The sequence below is a fragment of the Bactrocera tryoni genome, chromosome 4 (assembly GCF_016617805.1).
Source record: "Bactrocera tryoni isolate S06 chromosome 4, CSIRO_BtryS06_freeze2, whole genome shotgun sequence".
NCBI lineage: Eukaryota > Metazoa > Arthropoda > Insecta > Diptera > Tephritidae > Bactrocera > Bactrocera tryoni.
In genome coordinates, this window is record NC_052502.1 from 60,627,429 (window position 1) to 60,648,228 (window position 20,800).

At 35.1% G+C, this 20,800-nt stretch overlaps 1 protein-coding gene and 1 pseudogene across 1 annotated transcript; one reads left to right on the forward strand and one right to left on the reverse strand.

The window, feature by feature from the left end:
* LOC120774636 overlaps positions 1-20,800 on the forward strand; it is a 77,056-nt pseudogene that overhangs the window by 41,677 nt on the left and 14,579 nt on the right.
* Positions 6,597-7,327, reverse strand: LOC120773509. Its single transcript, XM_040102461.1, has 3 exons — positions 7,000-7,327; positions 6,788-6,941; positions 6,597-6,732 (listed from the first exon to the last, which is right to left on the reverse strand). Exons 1-3 carry the CDS (start codon positions 7,168-7,170, stop codon positions 6,632-6,634), a joined length of 426 nt encoding a protein of 141 aa, XP_039958395.1. The 5' UTR covers positions 7,171-7,327; the 3' UTR covers positions 6,597-6,631.

Below are 20,800 nucleotides of genomic sequence, written 5' to 3' on the forward strand. Positions count from 1 at the left end.
AAGAAGAAGTGCAATAAGTTTGAAAGAAATCATCATAATTTATTGCACTTCAATGAATTCCAAAAAGGAAAAGGAGGAAGTGAAGAAAATGTCACAAAAATATCTTCCGCAATGATGACGAAACATTCGGAAATGGCGATACTCCTAGCAACAGCACAGATAAGGGTGAAGGCAGCAAATGGAGAGTATGTGACATTGCGAGCTCTAATCGATCAAGGATCCCATAAAACTACTATTTCCGAAGAAGCATCTCAAATACTTCATTTACCAAGAAGAAGAAAAGTAACTGAACTGCAAGGTTTAGGAAATACCACAGTGGGAGTGTCCAAATTTAAAATCAACATTAAAATCAAGCCAAGTTTTGTAAGCAACACGGCATACAATGTCGAAGCACTAATTTTGCCGAAATTAGCGAGTGCTCAACCAGACAAAACGTTTAAATGGGATGTAGAACAATTGAAAAACTACACTTTAGCTGACCCCAATTTCAATAAATCGGATCGAATCAATATTGTCATTGAATGTGACATATATGCCGACATAGTAGAAGAAGGCATATTTAAAAAGGATCGAATACTAGGTCAAGCCACGAAATTGGGCTGGATATTGTCGGGAGTTTTGCAACAACCGAGAAAAAGCAATATCATTTTAGCAGCGGTTACCACAACATTGGAGAAGTTTTGGGAAATAGAAGACACCACAACTCCAGCAGATACAGCAGATGATGATGAATGCCTAAGAATTTTTGAAAAAACAACAGTAAGAAATGGAGATAATCGATTTGTCGTAACTCTACCTTTTAAACAAAAAAAAGAATTAGGCGATTCTCGCAAACAAGCTATGGCGAGGTTTCTTAATCTTGAGAAAAGGTTGGCTACAAATAACGAGTTAAAACAACAATATGCACAATTTATGAAAGAATATTCAGAAATGGGCCACATGGAAAAAGCAAGTGAAAATAAATGCGGAAAATACTATTTGCTTGATGTGGCAGTGATTCGAGAAGACAGTAGAACGACTAAACTACGAGTAGTTTTCGATGCGTCTGCAAAAACTACAAATGGAAGTAGTTTAAATGACATCCTCTTCATAGGACCGAGACTTCAAAGAGATATATTTGACATTATAATCAAATGGAGACTTTGGCAATATGTATTAACTAGTGATATTGAAAAGATGTTTCGACAAATTAAAATAACAGATAGTGATCAAGATTACCAACGTATATTGTGGAGAGAAACAAAAGGAGAGCCGATAGAAGAATACAAACTACAAACAGTTACATATGGGACAGCATCAGCTCCTTTCTTGGCAACGAGAACTTTACAAGAAATTACCAAATTATGCGAGCCCCACAACTATTTGCTTTCAAACATCATTAGAAACGACTTCTACATGGACAATTTAATGACAGGAGCAGATTCAATAGATGAACGTAAGGCCATTCAGTATGAAATATCGAAACAATTGCAAAAATATGGATTTCACTTAAGGAAGTGGATGTCAAACAACAGTAAAATCATAGCAACAATTCCGGTAAATAACGCAAATGAAGTAATAAAAATAGCAGAGGACGAAACAATAAAGACATTGGGTATTCAATGGGATCCTATCAAAGACATGTTAGTTACAAAAAGACAAAAAGACAAGCTTTGTCTGATTTAGCGCGAATTTTCGACCCAATGGGATGGCTTTCACCAATAACCGCAGTGGCGGATTTGCAGTCCTAGCCGCTCTAGGCCCCAGGCCATGTGCCGCCCCTTTCTCAGCACCCATCAATATAGACTAAAGACATAATTCATGAATTTACTTTATTCCCACTTTTAATTGATTCAGAAAATTGTTTAACTAAAAGCTAGAGGATAAAGTTAGTTTATAATATTTTCCGAGATTTCAGGGATGATTGGACATTTAAATAAAACATTTAAAAATGGTTTTAGGTTTTGTTTTTAATAAAATAAATGTTTTACTCGTACAATGTGTTACAAAACTCGTCTGCACTTAAGCGCAGCAAAACCATTAACCAAATCTTCGCAATCCAATTTGCTTAAAAAATCAGCTTCTATGTTAAGCAAAGCAAGATCGTTTAACCTCTGCTCCGTCATTGTTGTGCGTAAATAGTTTTTCACTCTTCGCAAACAAGAAAACGATCTTTCTCCAGTACAGTTACTGGCAGGTGTACACACACACATACGAAGAGCAATATTCACGTTTGGGTAAATGGTTTGAAGACCTTCGGTTCGTAACCATTTCAACAAACTGACTGCATCTTTCGCTCCTCATTTTTTATGCTGCAGTGAGAAATGAAATGAAGACATTCTTCTGTAAAATCTTCTTCCAAGCCAGTAGAATAATAATAATTTATAAGCATCCCGACGTCTTTTCAGTTCTTCTGACAATGTATCAATTACTACTAAAAAAGTATTTATTCTAAAATTTTCAGGGCCATTTTTTTTGTTGCATCTCTTCACCTGTATTTGTCTCGCCAGAAAACGGCTTACGCTTTCGATTGCGTCGAACATCTTTTTCGTATTCCAGTACGAAGGACAGTTTTTTCTCTTTTTTTAGAAATCATCGAGATTCTCTCTTGTTTCACCAACAAAATGTATTAAAGCCTCGTACAGTTCTATGACAATGGTAATGTCAATTTCCACACTCTAAAGTTTTTTACTTGTGGCGTTAATGCGATCTAGTAAATATCCCCAAAAAACAGCCATGAGGGCCGTTTTAAAACGTTCCAGTTTCAAACGAATACCTCTTTCTTCGCTTATAACGGTTCTCTTCTGTTGTGTGTCATTTTCGATGGTGACTAGCGCTTTATGGATTTCATTCCAGGATTCGCGTAAACTTTTGCATGCGTCTGCACGAGCTGACCAACGAGTCGTTGATAGACTTTTGACGGTGAAATGGGTTTGAAGGAGTTCCCAACGCAACGAGTTGTCGCTGCAAAGAAATTGTATAACTCTTGGAGTAGAGAAAAGAACGAACAAGCCTCTTGGCTGCTTTCAGCTGCACATTCACCTACTAAATTCAGCAAGTGTGCTGAACTGGGAACATGGTCGGCAAGGGGTGAAATTTCCTTTATTTTAGCTTGTGGTCCGTTCTAATTGCCTGACATGTTAGCTGCGTTGTCATATGATTGCCCGCGGCAGTTTGAAATGTCAACTCCCTATTCAGTTAATGTTGAAGTAACAGCTTCTGTCATTTGTTGTGATTTGTGGCCTGTGTTTGGAATAAACTTGAAAAACCGTTCTACAGGTGATCCATTAGGCAGGACATATCTTATTACATAAGTGAGCTGGTCTACCGATGTCGTGTCAATGATCAGAGAAAAATATCTTGCTGTTAATATTTCCATTACAATTGTTTTCAAAACTTTGTTTCCCATAAGTCGAATGAACTTTTCCCATGTTGTTGAAGAAAGATAACTCGTAAATCCTGAGCCTGGATTTCCATAACGTGTAATGTGTTCAGCTAAGAACGGATCGAACTCGGCGATAAGCTCTAAGGACATTAAATAATTTCCATTGTGGATTGATCCAAATTTTTCGTCGTGTCCTCTGCAAGGCAAATCACGTGATGTAAGTGCTTTTACGCATGCAACTACTCTTTTCAGAATGTTTTTCCAGTAATTTATTTCTTCATCTAGTTGCATTGTTAATGCGCGGTCAATGCGACCTAACACGTTGCTTCGTTCTTTCATACGCAGAACAGATAATTTGTGAGTAGGCGAATTCTCATGAGTTGACACTCGATGATATGAATTTTTCCAGTCATTGAAACCTTCTTTTTTGTCGAACTGACTCTCCCCGCCATTAAAAAGCAAACAAGGACCACAAAAACACATCCAGTACTTTTGGAATAAATTAGCCACTTTCGCGGATCTTTTTCACCATTTAGAAGCTGACGATCGAATAAATGTCTCGACAACTGTCGCGCTTTATCTTTGTAAATGCGCTTACTCTTGGGAAAATCATTTTGGATGTTTTGATTGGCTCCGTTCTTACAAATGTGATCACGCGTGAACTCGTCGATTGTCCATTTAGCTGGATCGTCGTTGATTTCGTAGAGCTCCTGGTCCGGAGGATTTGGCTTCACTCCTACTCCTGCCACTCCTGGTACGAGTGGGATATCTTCGGCTTGTTCTTTTGATATAATTGCCACATTGATCAAAATATTTTCACTTGAAGACACTTTAGACACTGCGGAATCATCAGTTGACGGAACGCCACTACTACTTAGAACGTCACTTGGGTCAATAATAGGATCTTGAATATTTGTAGACGGTTTTCAAAAGAAATCGCGGCAGCGTCGCGACGCACCGCACGCGCGTAATAACAATAGGTTAGGTACCTAAGAACCTATTAAAATTATTTATACTTTGATTCGCAAAAATAGTGATTTAGGAAGATTATATAAGACTACAGTTAAGATACTTTGCATTTGAGTTATTTCTTGTTAATATTGTTGTTATCAGTGATTTTTTTGGCACGATTTGCCGCCCTAGGCCCGGGCCTACTGGGTCTTAGGGCAAATCCGCCACTGAATAACCGTTATAGAAAAGTTATTTATACAGAAACTTTGGTTGATGAAACTCAACTAGGACTAATTACTTGACGAGAATTTAATAAAAATTCCTAGATGGTTTGAAACTAAAAACAACTTTAAATTTGAACTACATGGATTCGCAGATGCTTCAGAGAAAGCTTATGCAGCAGTTGTATATACTAAAGTTGGATCAGTTATAACAATTGTTGCTGGTAAAACTAAAGTGAATCCAATTAAAAATAAGAAAACGTTACCAAAACTGGAACTATGCGCGGCTCACCTACTTGCTAAATTGCTGCAAAGGATAAAAACAGTCATCAACAGAGAAATGAAAATATTTGCGATTTGGAGCGATTCAACTATAACTTTAGCATGGATAAATAATTGCCAAAGTAAAGACAGATTTATTAGAACACGAGTAGAATCAAATTACTTGCTTCCAATGCGAAATGGCAACACGTTGGAACAAAGGACAATGCAGCTGATGTAGCATCCAGAGGGGTACTGGCGAATAAACTAATAAAACACAATCTATGGTGGAAGGGTCCAAAATGGTTGCGAGAAGGGGAACATCATTGGCCAATGAAGATTATTCAAATCGATGCAAGGTGGGTGACAACCTCAAGGGAATTACATTCCTTGGATAATGGAATGTGATAATAATCAACAATTGCATATGGAAATCCCTAGTCAAGGCATTATGACAATAAGAGAAGGATTCACAGCCCGACATGAAGGAGTAACTTTAACAGCGTCTCATCACGTACAATCTGAAATGAATAAAGAATTGTTATCATCTTCTTGGGTTAAAGATATTGAAGATATTCCAGAATTACAAATAAAACCTTTTGATTCAACATTAATAAACAATACCAAAGATATCGTACATCTTAAACAGCAAATATAACTCCTCAAAACAGAAAATATAAAATTGAAAGGTATAAATTTTCATCACGTAAGTGGTCACGTTTCGCTATCATTAGTTTTGATAATAGCATTCATCATTACTATTTTATATATAAGATCTAAATGTGTAACAAGAACTGTGACAGTTCCATTTGAACTTCCAGTTAAGGATACATACATTTATATGAGGCACGTATGCATCTACATAAATGCAATACGTATGCACTTAACAATGTTTGTTAACATATTTACTTAAGATCACATATTTACCTAAGATACATATGCATTTAGGCAATTGAATACAAATGTGCATGTGCACTTGAAAACAACACCATACCATGTAACATAAACAATGTGATACATACATATGAACATGCACACATACACATATATTAAGATAGTTAAGATAGTTCTTAAAATTGTATATAAATACAATAACATAGGGTACTTTATAAAATCAGACTAAAATAGTTCTCGTAGAATGAAATAGTTCTCACAGAACAAGACTTGACTATCATTTATTTTCCCCCACCAGTGGTAAGAAATATTTGATAAAGCTTGTTTTTTGTACAATAAGAAAGTATCAAGCGTATGTACATATGTGTATAAGTGCGTTAGATGCACTAATCTAAATAGCTGTAAAATATCAATGCGTTGATAATAATAAAATACATATTTACACAAGTGTATGTACACTAAGCATACACACATGTACATATGTATGTACCTACCCACAGATTTTAGGATGATCGTTTGAGACCTCCTGGATTAATCCTTTAGGAGATATCCTATACTCCCTATTACTCCTAATACTCGTGTGTAAATACACGTAAAATTGTATACTCGTTTTTAACATTGCATGTCATTGGAACGCGAGTACTCCTTTTAACCTCCTAATGGAGATCTCTATGATTACTCCTAAAGGAGATCTCTATGATTACTGATATAGGAGATCTCTATTATTACTAATATAGGAGATCTCTATGATTACTACTATAGGATATCTTTATGATTAATCTTAAAGGACATCTCTATGATTATTACTATAGGAAATCTCTATGATAAATCCTATATTATTTTCAACCTGCAATTATTTTAACAAAAACAAATTTTTATAATTTTATTTTTTATTAAAGTTTTTTAATTAAATGAATGTACATGAAATCTATTATTTTTTTTATATTATAAGTGTTCCTGTAGAACTGAGCCTTACATTTGAGAAACGCCTTTTTGATCTTTGCCTCAAAATCAGGGTATGAGTAATCATCATTAAGGCCTCTAAAAATTAAACTTGTTAAAAAAATAGATGACATGAATTTAAATTATGTATTACCGTAAAGAAATTTATTGAAAAGTGCATAATTCTTCAATGCAACTTTTTTTTTGGCTCCATCCCAATTCACTTTTAAGAGCAGGGACTCCGCAATCACTTCATCCAAAATTTTTGATAGGGGCCTCTTTGAAAATTTTTGCTTCAGATACGCCTCCTATAATAAACTCAAACTGTTTAATAACATCTTATCAAATGTATTTTATCATACTCACAATTTCTGCCTCAGGCTTATTCAAAAGCAAGGACTCTGTAGATGCTAAATCATTTATGTTTTTAATAGGAAATATCATTAATTCAATCTTCTTCGGTTGCAATATGTCAATAATCCGCTCCAGGAGTGTAGTGTTCTGCGCCGATATTTCCTCTAGCTTCCTTTGTTCCATGTTTTTCTGCCAGGAGGAGGTGTTTCGGGAAGTATTGGTGGACACATTGATATTTTCTCCACTTAAAATTGAAGAACTTCCGCATTCTAGGAAAAAAATGTGCTAAAGAGTTATGAAAAAATATTTGCAAGAGATAAACTTACCGAGAGAATTGAATAAAAAGTTATGTGACGCCATTTTATTTATCTATAATTAAGTGTATAATATTATATTATTTTACAAAAAAAAAATTGCAAGAAGACTATTACATGCGGCCCTTGTTATTCGGTTTTCAATTGCCCAAATGGCTAACTGTTTTGAAAGTGGTTCAGCTGGCAAACAAAAATCTTCTATCACTTCTTTCGAGCCTGTACCACTTTCAACTTCTTCAAAAACTTCTTTAGAGCTTGTATCACTTTCAATTTCATTAACACTTTTCACATCATTTTCATTTTGTGTATTATTATTTTGTTTCTTATATAAATTATTTAATTTTTTATTCACTAGGCGTTTTAAATGCCTTTTAGAGTACATTTAATTATCAATTTAAAATATTTATGATTGTTATTGGCTCAATGAATAAAAAATGTCAGTACTGCGATGCTTTTAAATGGAAAGATGAAACTGCTTAAATGTGCTGTTCCGGTGGTAAAGTTTCACTTCCATTACTTTGTGAACCAAAAGAGCCATTGAAAACTTCATTATTAAATGTTACAGATGAGTTAAATCAATTTCTAAGTGATTTCCGTCAAACCCAGTGATTCAGAGGGGGACACCAGCAGATGAAGCGTGCATTAAATAATCAAGCTTATGGTCGACAGTTTAAAAACTCCGCCTGAAAACGAAGAGAGTGCACCTTCATAATGACGTGTATTCAGGACTTTACTGAAATGTTGTTGGAAATTGGTGATTGTTGTTTAGATGTTGAAGCTGAAGGCTACATATTACTGTCAAGAGAATTTTGTAATTTAGTAGAAAGTGATGTGGATCTCATTGCTAATGTTTTTCCGGAATTGCAACAAAATTTGTGTAGTGATCAGTGGTTGTGTGCAAGAGCAATATTAGCACCAAGAAATTAAATTGTTAATAGGATCAACACTGACATTTATAAGAGGTTCAAAGAGAAATTAAGGAATATTTGTCAATGGATACAATTATGGATACGAAACTATGAATTTCATACTCAGTGGGGTTTTTAAATTCACTTGAACTATCGGGTGTACCGTCACATAAACTTCAATTGAAACTAAATGTTCCAGTAACGCTTATGCGAAATCTAGATGCTCCTGGCTATGTAACGGAACAAAGTTTCGGATAACAAAATTGGGACAGAACATACTTGGTGCTACTATTTTAACAGTTGTCGGTAAGGGAAATGGTGTTATAATACCTCGGATACCAATTATTCTCACTGACCTTCTATTCCAATTTAAAAGGGTTCAGTTTCCCGTCAAGCTTAGCTTTGCTGTTACTATAAGCAAGGCACAAGGACAAACATTACAGGTAGCAGGAGTGCATTTAGAAAACCCATGTTTCTCTCATGGTCAACTTTATGTAGCCTGTTCACGTGTATCTAATGCCCGAAATTTACACATATTTGTACCCGAGGGGAAAACTTATAACATTGTCTACATTAATATCCTAGATTAATACTTTATTTATATTTTATTTTTTTAAATTGTTAACATTCAGAATTATTTATTTTTGTTACGGTGAATTACATTTTAACATTTGTTGTTGTATTTCAATACTCATATTTTAAAATGTTAAAACTTCATTGTCTGTAGTAATTTTTAAAAATTGTTGATCTCAGCCAAGCAATAACATTTAGTTGACTCATTTCTATTATTATACCCTTACCCTTTTCTCATACTTATTTAATGGCTCCACTGCGAGCGAAGCCGCGGGTAAAAAGCTAGTGTTTTTATATTTTAGAATTTAACAGAACGCATATTTAATGCGCTGTTGAAATATAAGGACCAGTATTTATTTTGGCCAAATACGGAAGAACGCAAAATGCTCGTTTTAAAAACTTCGAGTGAGTTACCTAACTGCCTGGGATACGTTGATGGTACCGGAGTTCCATTGGCGGAAAAACCGTCATAGGACCCGGAAGCGTACCTTTCACGAAAACATATTTACTCCGTTGAGGCACAAGCCGTGTGCGATCATAGATTACAAATAAGGCACTTGATGTTAAGCTTTCCAGGTAGCGTTCATGACGCATGTATTTTTAATGACAGCGAATTGTCATTTGAAGCACATAAATTTTTTGGAGAAGGTGAATGGATCGCTGGTGACAGTGCATATAAATTATCGAGTACTTTTATAACGCCATTTAGAGAAAATTCTAGAAATTTAACACTAAGCCAAAGGAATTTTTTTAACAAAACATTGAACATTGTTTTGGAATGCTGAAGGAAAGATTTGTTAGTTTAAAAGGCTTAAGGCTCCAAATAAAAAATTAAAATGGTATGAGAAAAGTTAACAAATGGATTCTCTGTTGTGCATTGTTACACAACTTTATACTCCAACAAGACGATTGTTTCGATTACCAACCTGAGGAATCGGAGCCCAGTATTGACGAGTCGTTATGGGGACCAAATGCTCGTACCAATGAAGGGGAGATAAGGCGTTGACAAATCTTTGAACAATTGTTTAATCAATAAATATCTTAATTTAAAAATTCTTTTCTTATTTATTTTTTCAAATAAAATTCAATTTCTTTACACAAACAAGTAATATACTAAATTATTGGACTAGAAAAAACTTCATACATTTCTTTCTCCAACCGTAATTTCTGCAATTGAAAATTGTTTTCCTCTCTCTCTTTTTCAAAATCCTATTTTTTCGTTTCTAGTTCCAACTTCTTATTTTGGATTTCGAAAAGTAATGAAAATGGATTTGAACTGCTATGAGATCTTTTCATATTTCTTCTTGGTGTAGATGTGCATGCAAAATTAGCGGACGGACTAACTACTTCATCTGCAGACGGATACATACTAAAGGACGGACTGGGTAACGGACTCGAAGAACTTGTGTCGGGGTCTATCTCTGGGGTAATATATTCTATATACGTTTCGCTGACACCAACTTTGTTGATTGATAAATCGCTGGTGGCTGAACACTTATGCGACGTCCAAATATCAGGTGAGGGTTTTCAAAAAAGGACTTATTCTTTTTATGTATTCTTCCACACTATGAGGATCACCACTTTCAAGTAAGCCTGCACCAGTCTGGCCTTTCCACTTGAGCGCAGATAAAAATGTCGTTTTCAAATGCCTAATTTTAGTTCTCATTATGTCCCATTTAATATTCATTAAATTTGGAGCATTTTCGCCAATTTTGTTGTAAAACCTTTGGGCTGTTGGTTTCTAAACGCAGATCGTAAAATGTAAAATGGTGAAATGACAAAAAATATATCAATATTACCTCAAAATGGTCCGGATTATCTTTTATTGCGTCCACTATATTTATCAAAAGGTCTTTCGTTTGGCTTTCAGACCAACGAAATGTGCCGTTTAGCCTTAATCTTTTTTTCTATTGAATATTAATAATACAAGCCAATAATGAATTGTTATGAATTTACTTACCGCTTCCATTTCTTTTAAAACACCAAATGGACGCTTCCAGCTGATTGCGAATTGCGCAAAATGCTATGGTTGCCACTGAAAACGGTCTCGCATATTTGCAAGATTGTCGTAAAATAAAATGCATGTAAAAATTAATAGCTGTTTTACGATACTGCGAATTTGCGATGTTGCCATACGTTTACGACGTTGAATGAGTACCACTAGATTATTCAGGGGTATTGTGGAATCCAAGACGGAATTGCTTATACATGTTCGGACCGACATTGGAAACATTTTGAAAACACATTTGTATGTTGTGGAATCTAAGTCGTTCGGACCGACAATGTGTGTTTTCGATGAGTTTTCTATCAATAGCGGCATTCTTTTGCTCTTCCAAGATTGCACGATGACACAAAATGCAAAAATCGTATACCGAAATATGCAAGGCCAAGATAGCACCCATTGCAGAATCTAGTGATAATATATATGACGGCACGAAAATAAACGTGGGGTTTGGTCTGACATATTTATAGCCAATGCACATAATTTTCTCCCTGTGTTTGTTGTTGTGCCGTTGCACCAAGAGGAAAATTCTGCAATTTCTGCACCGTGCAAGGTTTTGCAAGAGCAAGAGAATCCCCCTAATATGAGAATATCAAGCGACAGCTGTTTTTGTATATGGAATGTAAACAAATATCAAGTGACAATTTAGGGCCGGCAAAATATGTCTTCCAAAAACATCGATTAAACTAGAGCAGGCACTGATTATAATGAGTGGAATGTAAGTTTTCAAGTAGTTTTCAGCGAAAACTGTGTTTTCGTTTGACAGATTTTACATGGACGAAAACACAAGTTTTTCAGATCATACAAACTGAATGATCGGAATCAAATGCTTGCATGGGAAACTTCCTCATTTGACGATATATCTTCACGAAATTTGGTATGATTTATTGTTCATAGAAATAATGTAATATCGGAAGAAATTGTTCAGATCGGCTCACTAGAGCATATACCAGCCACACAAACCGAACGATCGGAATCAAGGGATTGTATGGAAAATTTTTGCATTTGACGTGGTATCTTCACGAAACTTGACATGGATTACTGCCTAGGGTAATAATATAATCTCCGAAAAAATTGTTCAGATCGGATAGCTTCCATACAAACTGAACACATATTTACATACTAAAATAAATGCACCTGTGAAGGGTATATTAGCTTTGGTGTAGCCGAAGTTAACGTTTTTTCTTGTTTTAGTTTAAATAGAAGATAATTTAATGCCGACGGATTGCCGGCCGAGCTATTCAAACACGGCGGCGAAGAACTGATAAGGAGCATGCATCAGCTTCTTTGTAAAATATGGTCGGACGAAAGCATGCCCAACGATTGGAATTTAAGTGTGCTATGCCCAATCCATAAGAAAGGTGACCCCACAATCTGCGCCAACTACCGTGGGATTAGCCTCCTCAACATCGCGTGTAAGGTTCTATCGAGCGTATTGTGTGAAAGATTAAAGCCCACCGTCAACAAACTGATTGGACCTTATCAGTGTGGCTTCAGACCTGGAAAGTCAACAACCGAGCAGATATTCACCATGCGCCAAATCTTGGAAAAGACCCGTGTAAGAAGAATCGACACACACCACCTCTTCGTCGATTTCAAAGCTGCTTTCGACAGCACGAAAAGGAGCTGTTTTTATGTCGCGATGTCTGAATTTGGTATCCCCGCAAAACTGATACGGCTGTGTAAGCTGACGTTGAGCAACACCATAAGCTCCGTCAGAATCGGGAAGGACCTCTCCGAGCCGTTCGATACCAAACGAGGTTTCAGACAAGGCGATTCCCTATAGACTTTTTCAACCTGCTTCTGGAGAAAATAGTTCGAGCTGCTGAACTTAATAGAGAAGGTATCTTTTATAAGAGTGTACAGCTGCTGGCGTATGCGTATATGATATTGATATCATCGGCCTTAACACCCGCGCCGTTTGTTCTGCTTTCTCCAGACTGGACAAGGAAGCAAAACAAATGGGTCGGGCAGTGAACGAGGGCAAGACGAAATATCTCCTGTCATCAAACAAACAGTCGTCGCACTCGCGACTTGGCACTCACGTCACTGTTGACAGTCATAACTTTGAAGTCGTAGATAATTTCGTCTATCTGGGAACCAGCGTAAACACCACCAACAATGTCAGCCTAGAAATCCAACGCAGAATAACTCTTGCCAACAGGTGCTACTACGGACTGAGTAGGCAATTGAGAAGCAAAGTCCTCTCTCGACAAACAAAAACCAAACTCTATAAGTCTCTCATAATTCCCGTCCTGCTATATGGTGCAGAGGCTTGGACGATGTCAACAACTGATGAGTCGACGTTGCGAGTTTTCGAGAGAAAAGTTCTGCGAAAGATTTGTGGTCCTTTGCGCGTTGGCCACGGCGAATATCGCATTCGATGGAACGATGAGCTGTACGAGATATACGACGACATTGACATAGTTCAGCGAATTAAAAGACAGCGGCTACGCTGGCTAGGTCATGTTGTCCGAATGGACGGAAACACTCCAGCTCTGAAAGTATTCGACGCTGTACCCGTCGGGGGAAACAGAGGAAGAGGAAGACCCCCACTCCGTTGGAAGGACCAAGTGAAGAAGGACCTGGCTACACTTGGAATATCCAATTGGCGCCACGTAGCGAAAAGAAGAAACGACTGGCGCGCTGTTGTTAACTCGGCTATAATCGCGTAAGCGGTGTCTACGCTAATTAAGAAGAAGAATTTAATGCCAAAGATAAAAAACTTTGCCTCAATTCCATACGTTTAGTGTTTTCTATCCTGCCCGCCAATTAAGAAAAAAACGTAAAAAAGAAAAAAAAACGGGTCAAAGTTTTCGCTTTCTGCCCAAGCGCTCATATACTTATCTGCTAGACGCTCGGTTACTCTTTCCCTTTTAGCTTCGACAATATTTCAAATTCCCGTCTATAACTTTAGGGTCATATTCTTATATAATTTTTAAGGAGATTTAAGAAAAAAAAATTAATTTTTTGAAGCTTCTAAAGCAGGCTTCCCCCTTAGGGGGGGGTAAGGTTTGTTTCGTCGATAAAAGACTTACTTATTTTACTTATTATTATATGAAAGTACAACATTTGAAGGATACTTAAAAAAAAGTTTTATCGAAAAATAGCGAGGAATAACGGATTTATCGTCGATCTCTGCAGGCACCTCGAAAAAAAGTTTTTGTGCGGTGACCAGCCTACAGCATCACTGGATCATCTGAAACCAAAAAATCAAAATGCTTTCTTTAGTTTATCTTTTAATTGACGTCGAGTTTTTTTTTAATTTTTCAATTTTTCAATTTTGGTACCATTTTCAAGCCAAAATGACGATTTTAGACGAAAAAATCGACCTATGTATTTGTTATTGTAAAATTGTTAGAAATTAAAATTTTTGGAAAAACTCGACGTCATTCGAGAGCTATATATGTATATGTAGAATATTTGTACAAAATTTCAAAACGATCGATGCAGTAGTTTTTTCTGTAGGCTGGTCACCGACTTTAAAAATGACATATTTGGGAAAATCGATTCAAAGTTTTTACCGCTCAGCGCAGGTAGCCGGAAGGCGCGCAAACCTAAGTTAGAGGTACCGTTATTCAACCTGCTGTAACTTCGTTAGTTTTTGTCCGAATGACCTTAAACTTTAACATAATATTCTTAAGATGTTGATGGTTCAGAAAAAAAACTACAAAAAATGAAAAAAAAGTTGTGAATACACCAACCCACCCCCCACCCCCCTAAAGGAGATTTACAAAACGCAATAAACTTAACTTAACACCCAAATGAGTCTTTATTCATTTGATAAATGTTATCTCTTAAAATCTTTTTTTAATTCGGAACTCATTAAAAACTTTAATAGGATTGCTTCCAAATATATTCATTTGCAAGTTTTGTCACATTAGTAAACAGCTGATTCGAATATTGGTTTTGCATATGTTCGAAAAAAATATATTCATTTGCAAGTTTTGTCACATTAGTAAACAGCTGATTCGAATATTGGTTTTGCATATGTTCGAAAAGACTAAAATCCAATCAGATACTGTGACACCATTGATAATCAGAATTGGTTTGCAATTCTGACCGCTAATACTATGCTATAGTTAACCGATCTTAACAATTTCTTCGGTGATTACATAGTTGCTTTAGAAAATAATCTATACCAAATTCCGTGAATATATCTTGTCAAATGCAAAAGTTTTCCATACCAGCACTTGATTCCGATCGTTCAGTTTGTATGGTAGCTATATGCTATTGTTAACCGATCTGAACAATTTCTTCGGAGATTACATAGTTACCTTAGAAAATAACCTGTGCCAACTTTTGTGAAGATACATTGTCAAATGTGAAAGTTTATATGACAGCTATATGTTATAGTTAACCGATCTGAACAATTTCTTCGGAGATTACATTGTTGCCGTAGAAAATAATCTATACAGAATTTTGTGAAGAAAATTTGTCAAATGTGAAAGTTTTCCAAACAAGAACTTGATTCCGATCGTTCAGTTTATATGGCAGCTATATGTTATAGTGGTCCGATATCGGTTCCAACAAATGAGCAGCTTCTTGAAGAGCAAATGGTGTTTGCAAAATTTCAAAACGATATCTTAAAAACTGAGGGACTAGTTTGTATATATACAGACGGACAGACAGACAGATAGGGATGCAAACATCGTGAAATGAAACATCGATGGTTCGATGTATCGATGTTTCTTCAAACAACATCGAAACCAAACACATCGGCCATTGAAAAATCGATGTATCGAAACATCGATGGATTTTTTAACTTTTTTAACGTATTTTATTAGTGAAGGTAAAAAGCTTATTTCAGAACCATAAATAAGTGAAATACAGTAGTACGCCTTTAATTGATATATATTTTAGCTACCTATTAAAACCTTTTCTCAATAAATAAAAGATATAAATAGTTTTTGAACAAACAACAAATTATTTATTTAAAACAGAATTTAAAAATAACAATTTGGAAAGTTTTTTCCCTGTCAAGCGATTTCTTTGCTGTGTGATCGTTGCTCCAGCTTTAGAAAACAGTCGTTCAATAGGGACTGAAGTGGCCCCAATGAATAAATATTTGGAAGCTTGTGCGATTACTCCTAACGTCCCACTCAACAAACGTAAATTGTCCAAAAAATGAATTGTTACCCCAAGGAACGACTGATTTTTGATTGCCTCCGTCCATATGTAATACGTTAGGCAATAACTGTCGCACTTACGAATATACTCTTTGAAGACAGCGCTTCATATTTTTCATCCACTTGTAATTTTATTGTTTCTCTACTTGGAACTTTAAAAAGCGGAACCAGTTCTTTCATAATCTGCATAAAACTTGTTCCTTCTACAGTGGAAAATGGCTTGTTGTCCATTATAATATATTTCACAATAGCTTCAGTAATTTTCCTTGATTTAAGGTCATCTTGGTAAGAAATACTTTTGACCTGCTCAGAAAAGTCTTTCACATTAGGTTGGATCAGCGCAGGCAACTGATCCCATTACATGTACTAGGAGACATTCAATACATGCAGTCTTCTTATTACTATTGTCGGATAACTCACTTGACAAAAACATCGATGTTTCAGAAACATAGATGCATCATTTGCATCCCTACAGACAGACGGACATGGCTAAATCGACTCAGCTCAACATACTGATCATTTATATACATATATTCTTTATAGGGTCTCCGACGCTTCCTTGTGTGGGTGTTACAAACTTCGTGACAAACTTAAAAACTCAGAAAAAAAAATAAAAAAAAATGAAAAAAAAGTTGTTGTATTTATACCGTTTAGGGTATAAAAAAACTAAGAAAAATTAAGTTTGAACATGTGTTTAAACAACATAATGCAACATTTTTTTGGTCAAAACCACTTTTTTTAAATTTTAATTTTTTTTTAGAATTTCACACTTTTTTTGAAATTTTCATAGTTTAGCTTGAACATAAAATTTTAACAAATATGAATCTCTTGGAATTTTTTCTTTTCGATAGAGATTGCGACCTGCATACTGCCCGCCGTCCGACAAATGCACACGCGAGATGCATCGGGCAATTGCTTCCCTAAACCCTAGAAATTTCGCTTGAATAATTTATTTCTTTCCCTCCCAAAAAAAATCCTCGAAAAAATCGATTTTTTAAGCCTCTAAAGCAGGTTCCGCATTTTTTCCAAAACTCAATAATTAAGGCATTCCGTGTTTTATTCTTATGTTTTCTCCTATAGAAATAAAGATAAATCAATTTGTAACAATAAAAAAACTTGATTTCTTAACTTACATTTCAAATCTGTGTGCGACTATCTTCTTGCTTTGTTTCTGACAGCAAAACCGATAAAATTGGTTTCCGTGAAAACCGATACAAATTCTGTTTCGAATATCAAACCAATAATGTCTGCATTCATGACACCTACTGCTTTTTTTGATCGGTTTCAATTCTGATTCCGGTAACTATCAGATTCTACAACACCCCTAATTGATAAATACAGTAAACATCAGATAGTTGAAAATTTGCCACGGCCGGGCCGACCAAAAAGCCTTACTGACAGTGAAGCGCGATCAATAATACGGAAAATAAAATCAAATCCAGTTTCAAGCGCTGTCCAAATATCAAAAGATATAGCGGAGACATCGGGTAGATCCGTAAGTGCCAGTACAGTCAGGAGAACATTGGACAAAAGCGGTTTACAAAAAAGTATATAAATCAGGGTGCAAACTTCTGGGAAACATTTTGTATACAGACAAAAGCAAATTTGAAATATTTGTATCGAAAAAAACCCCTAAGCTTTGGCGATCCAAAACTAAAGCCTTTGATGATAAGTGTGTTAACAACACCGTAAGCCACGGTGGAGGATCGGTTATGGTCTGGGGCTGTATGGCAGCAACTGGTGTTTGAAATTTGGTTTTCATTGAGTCCACGATGAACAAATTTGATTATTTAAACATTTTAAAAAATAACGTCGCTCCAAGCGTTGAAAAATTTGGACTATCAGGAAATTGAATCTTTGGACATAAGTCCAAAATTGTTAGTGAGTGGCTGTTTTATCTAACGCGAAAAACTTTTGATCACCCTCCGCAGTCCCCAGACCTTAATCATATCGAGCATCTGTGGGAGGACCTTGACCGAAAAATCAGGTAGAGGAGCATTTCAAACAAGGACCTAAAAAAGGCTATGATTGAAGAATGGAGCAAAATCTCTCCAGAATTTACAAAAAATCTTGCAGAATCTATACCTAGAAGATTAACTGAGGTCCTGAAGTCCAAAGGAAAGCAAACAAAATACTAGACTGTGTATCAATTTAGTTTATGTACATACTATATATTTTAACTTTACTGGACTCTATTTACTTTTTTTTTTTGACGCGAAAAAACGAAAGTATTTTTAGTTTAAGTGAATTATTTTTGGCTGTGTTTTTGTTTATTATTTATATTAAGTTAAACTCTTATAATATAAGCCTTGAATTCTGGAATACAGCTTTTTATTGTTGCATTAAAGACTGCGTTGTTATAAACACTTTAATATCGATAGAAGTGCTGTTTACTTATTTTTGACGCTCACAGTATGAAATTGGATATTTTTTTAATAAGATTATTTGTTTCATTTTTACTAATTCAAAAAGAAAAATAAATAAACTAATAATATCATACTAATATTATAAATGCGAATGTAAGTTTGTTTGTTACGCTTTCACGCAAAAACTACCTAATAGAGCCCATACACGAGCACACAAGTCCGTTCGATCGGTATGTGTGCGCTTGCGGTTTATCGTGTATGGGCTTGTTCGCGTACCGCCATGTTCGCGAAAATGTTTGATTTTTTACGATCGGTGCGCGAGCATGTGTATCGTGTATGGCGTTGTCGGCGAACAAAATATCATTTCTCTCGTGTCGTCGAACAGTAAAGATCGCGGACGAACAATGGCAAGTGTTAAGGCCTGCTTTAGAGGCTTCAAAAAATCTATTTTTTTTTGAGGATTTTTTTGGGAGGGAAAGAAATAATTGATTCATGCAAAATTTCTAGGCTTTATAATTATATACATACTTATTTGAACATCTCTCACAAATTTTTTGGATACGAAATCTTTGATATTCTGCCTTTGCGAAGCAATTGCCCGATGCATCTCACATGTGCATTTTTCGGACGGCGGGCAGGTTGCAGGTCGCAATTTCTATCAAAACAAAATATTCAAAGAGATTCATATTTTTTAATAATTTATCTTCTAGTTAAACTAAGAAAATTCCAAAAAAAAAAGTGTAAAATTTTACAAATTTTTTAAAAATTGAAAAAAGTGGTTTTGAGCAAAACATTTACTTTATCTTGTTTAAAAATATGGTCAAACTTGACTTTTCTTATTTTTTTCTAGCAAATATAATTTTATGCCAAAATTTAAACTTTGTCCCAATTCCATAAGACGTTTGGTTTTTCTCTATCCTGCCCGCCAGTTAAAAATAATCGTAAAAATGGAAAACCGAGAAATCACGCTTCAAAGTTTTCGCTTTTTGTCCAAGCGCATACACATACATATGTATCTGCTAAACGCTCGGTTACTATTTCCCTTCTAGCTTCGATAATATTTCGAATTCCCATCTATAACTTTTGGGACATATTCTTATACATATATATTTTTTAAAGAGATTTAAGCAAAAAAAAAATATTGTTCAGAATTTATTGATCTTATAAAATATGAATTGGCAAACGAAAAGTGATAAATATAAAAATAAAACTGAGAAAAATAAAAGTTGGAATAACTTATTATCGAAATACAAAGAAATATATAAAAGTGCTACATTAGAAATAAATTCGAAGAAATGTTCCGCTTGCCTGTCGCACATGTTAACTCTGTGAAGAACGAACGCAAAATGGATTTGTGTGTCGTGTATGGGCAAACGAATTCATACCGATCGAACGCACTTGTGTGCTCGTGTATGGGCACTTTAACCGATCATCATGAAACTGTGTACATACATATAGGCTATGTTCGTAAATGCATCATGACTTGCAGCATAAGCAACAGTAGCAACACTGCAAGTTTGACGTTTGATACTTCTTATACAATTTTTGACAATTTGCAGATACATTTGTTTCCATTTTTGAACGCGTATAATACTAAAATGGAAATTTTGCTGAATCTAACACTAGACGAAATTTGTGAGCAAAGAAATTATAGATTTTCTTTAAATTTAAGAAAAAGAAGGGTATTGAAGTCAAAATGAAAAATTTATAGGTACAAATGTTTGTCTTTTAAAATACAAAGTATTTATAGAACAAACTTTCGGGATGTTTAAGAAACAGTTTAAACTTTTTAATTATATTGAAGCTTCGAGCATTAAAGCCACATCTAATGTAATACTCGCTTGCGCTATCTTACACAATTTTATCATAAATAAGGAAGGTTATTCTGAACATATTAACGATACAATAACACATGCCGATATGGAAACCAACAATGAAATCGAAGGAATTCAAGATGCCCCCATTCGCCGTGTTGATTCAGATGATATCAATGGTATCGATAGAAGAAACTATTTTACCACTCTGTTTTCATCAAAAAAAATTTACTTTATCTTACCTTCCTTTATTTGAATAATTTTTTTATTACTTTTTCTGATGAACTTCATTTAAATTGTTATTGTTTTCATTTACATTTTTAACTTCGGTCACAACTTTCTTCCATAATAAATTTTTTTCCTTCTTCCCGATTTAAACTCGTCCTTCATATCCAACCGTACTCTCAGCAATAACTGTGTCTCCGCATTACTGAGATTTTCACTAAAAATTTAAAAATAATAATTTATACAATTATTATTAACATAATTTAACTAAATTTCAATACAAAAATTAAAATAAACAGTTTTGCACTTACTTTTCGTCAGACATCGTAGTTAAATGCAGTAAACAATTTTTTGATAGAAATTATGAGTGACAGCTGATAGAAGTGTTGTCTTTTTGAACGCTTGATTATTGCAGTGCTGCAATATTGGCATTTCTGAACGTTATGTTTGTTATGCAATCGTCATGATGCGCGTCATGATGC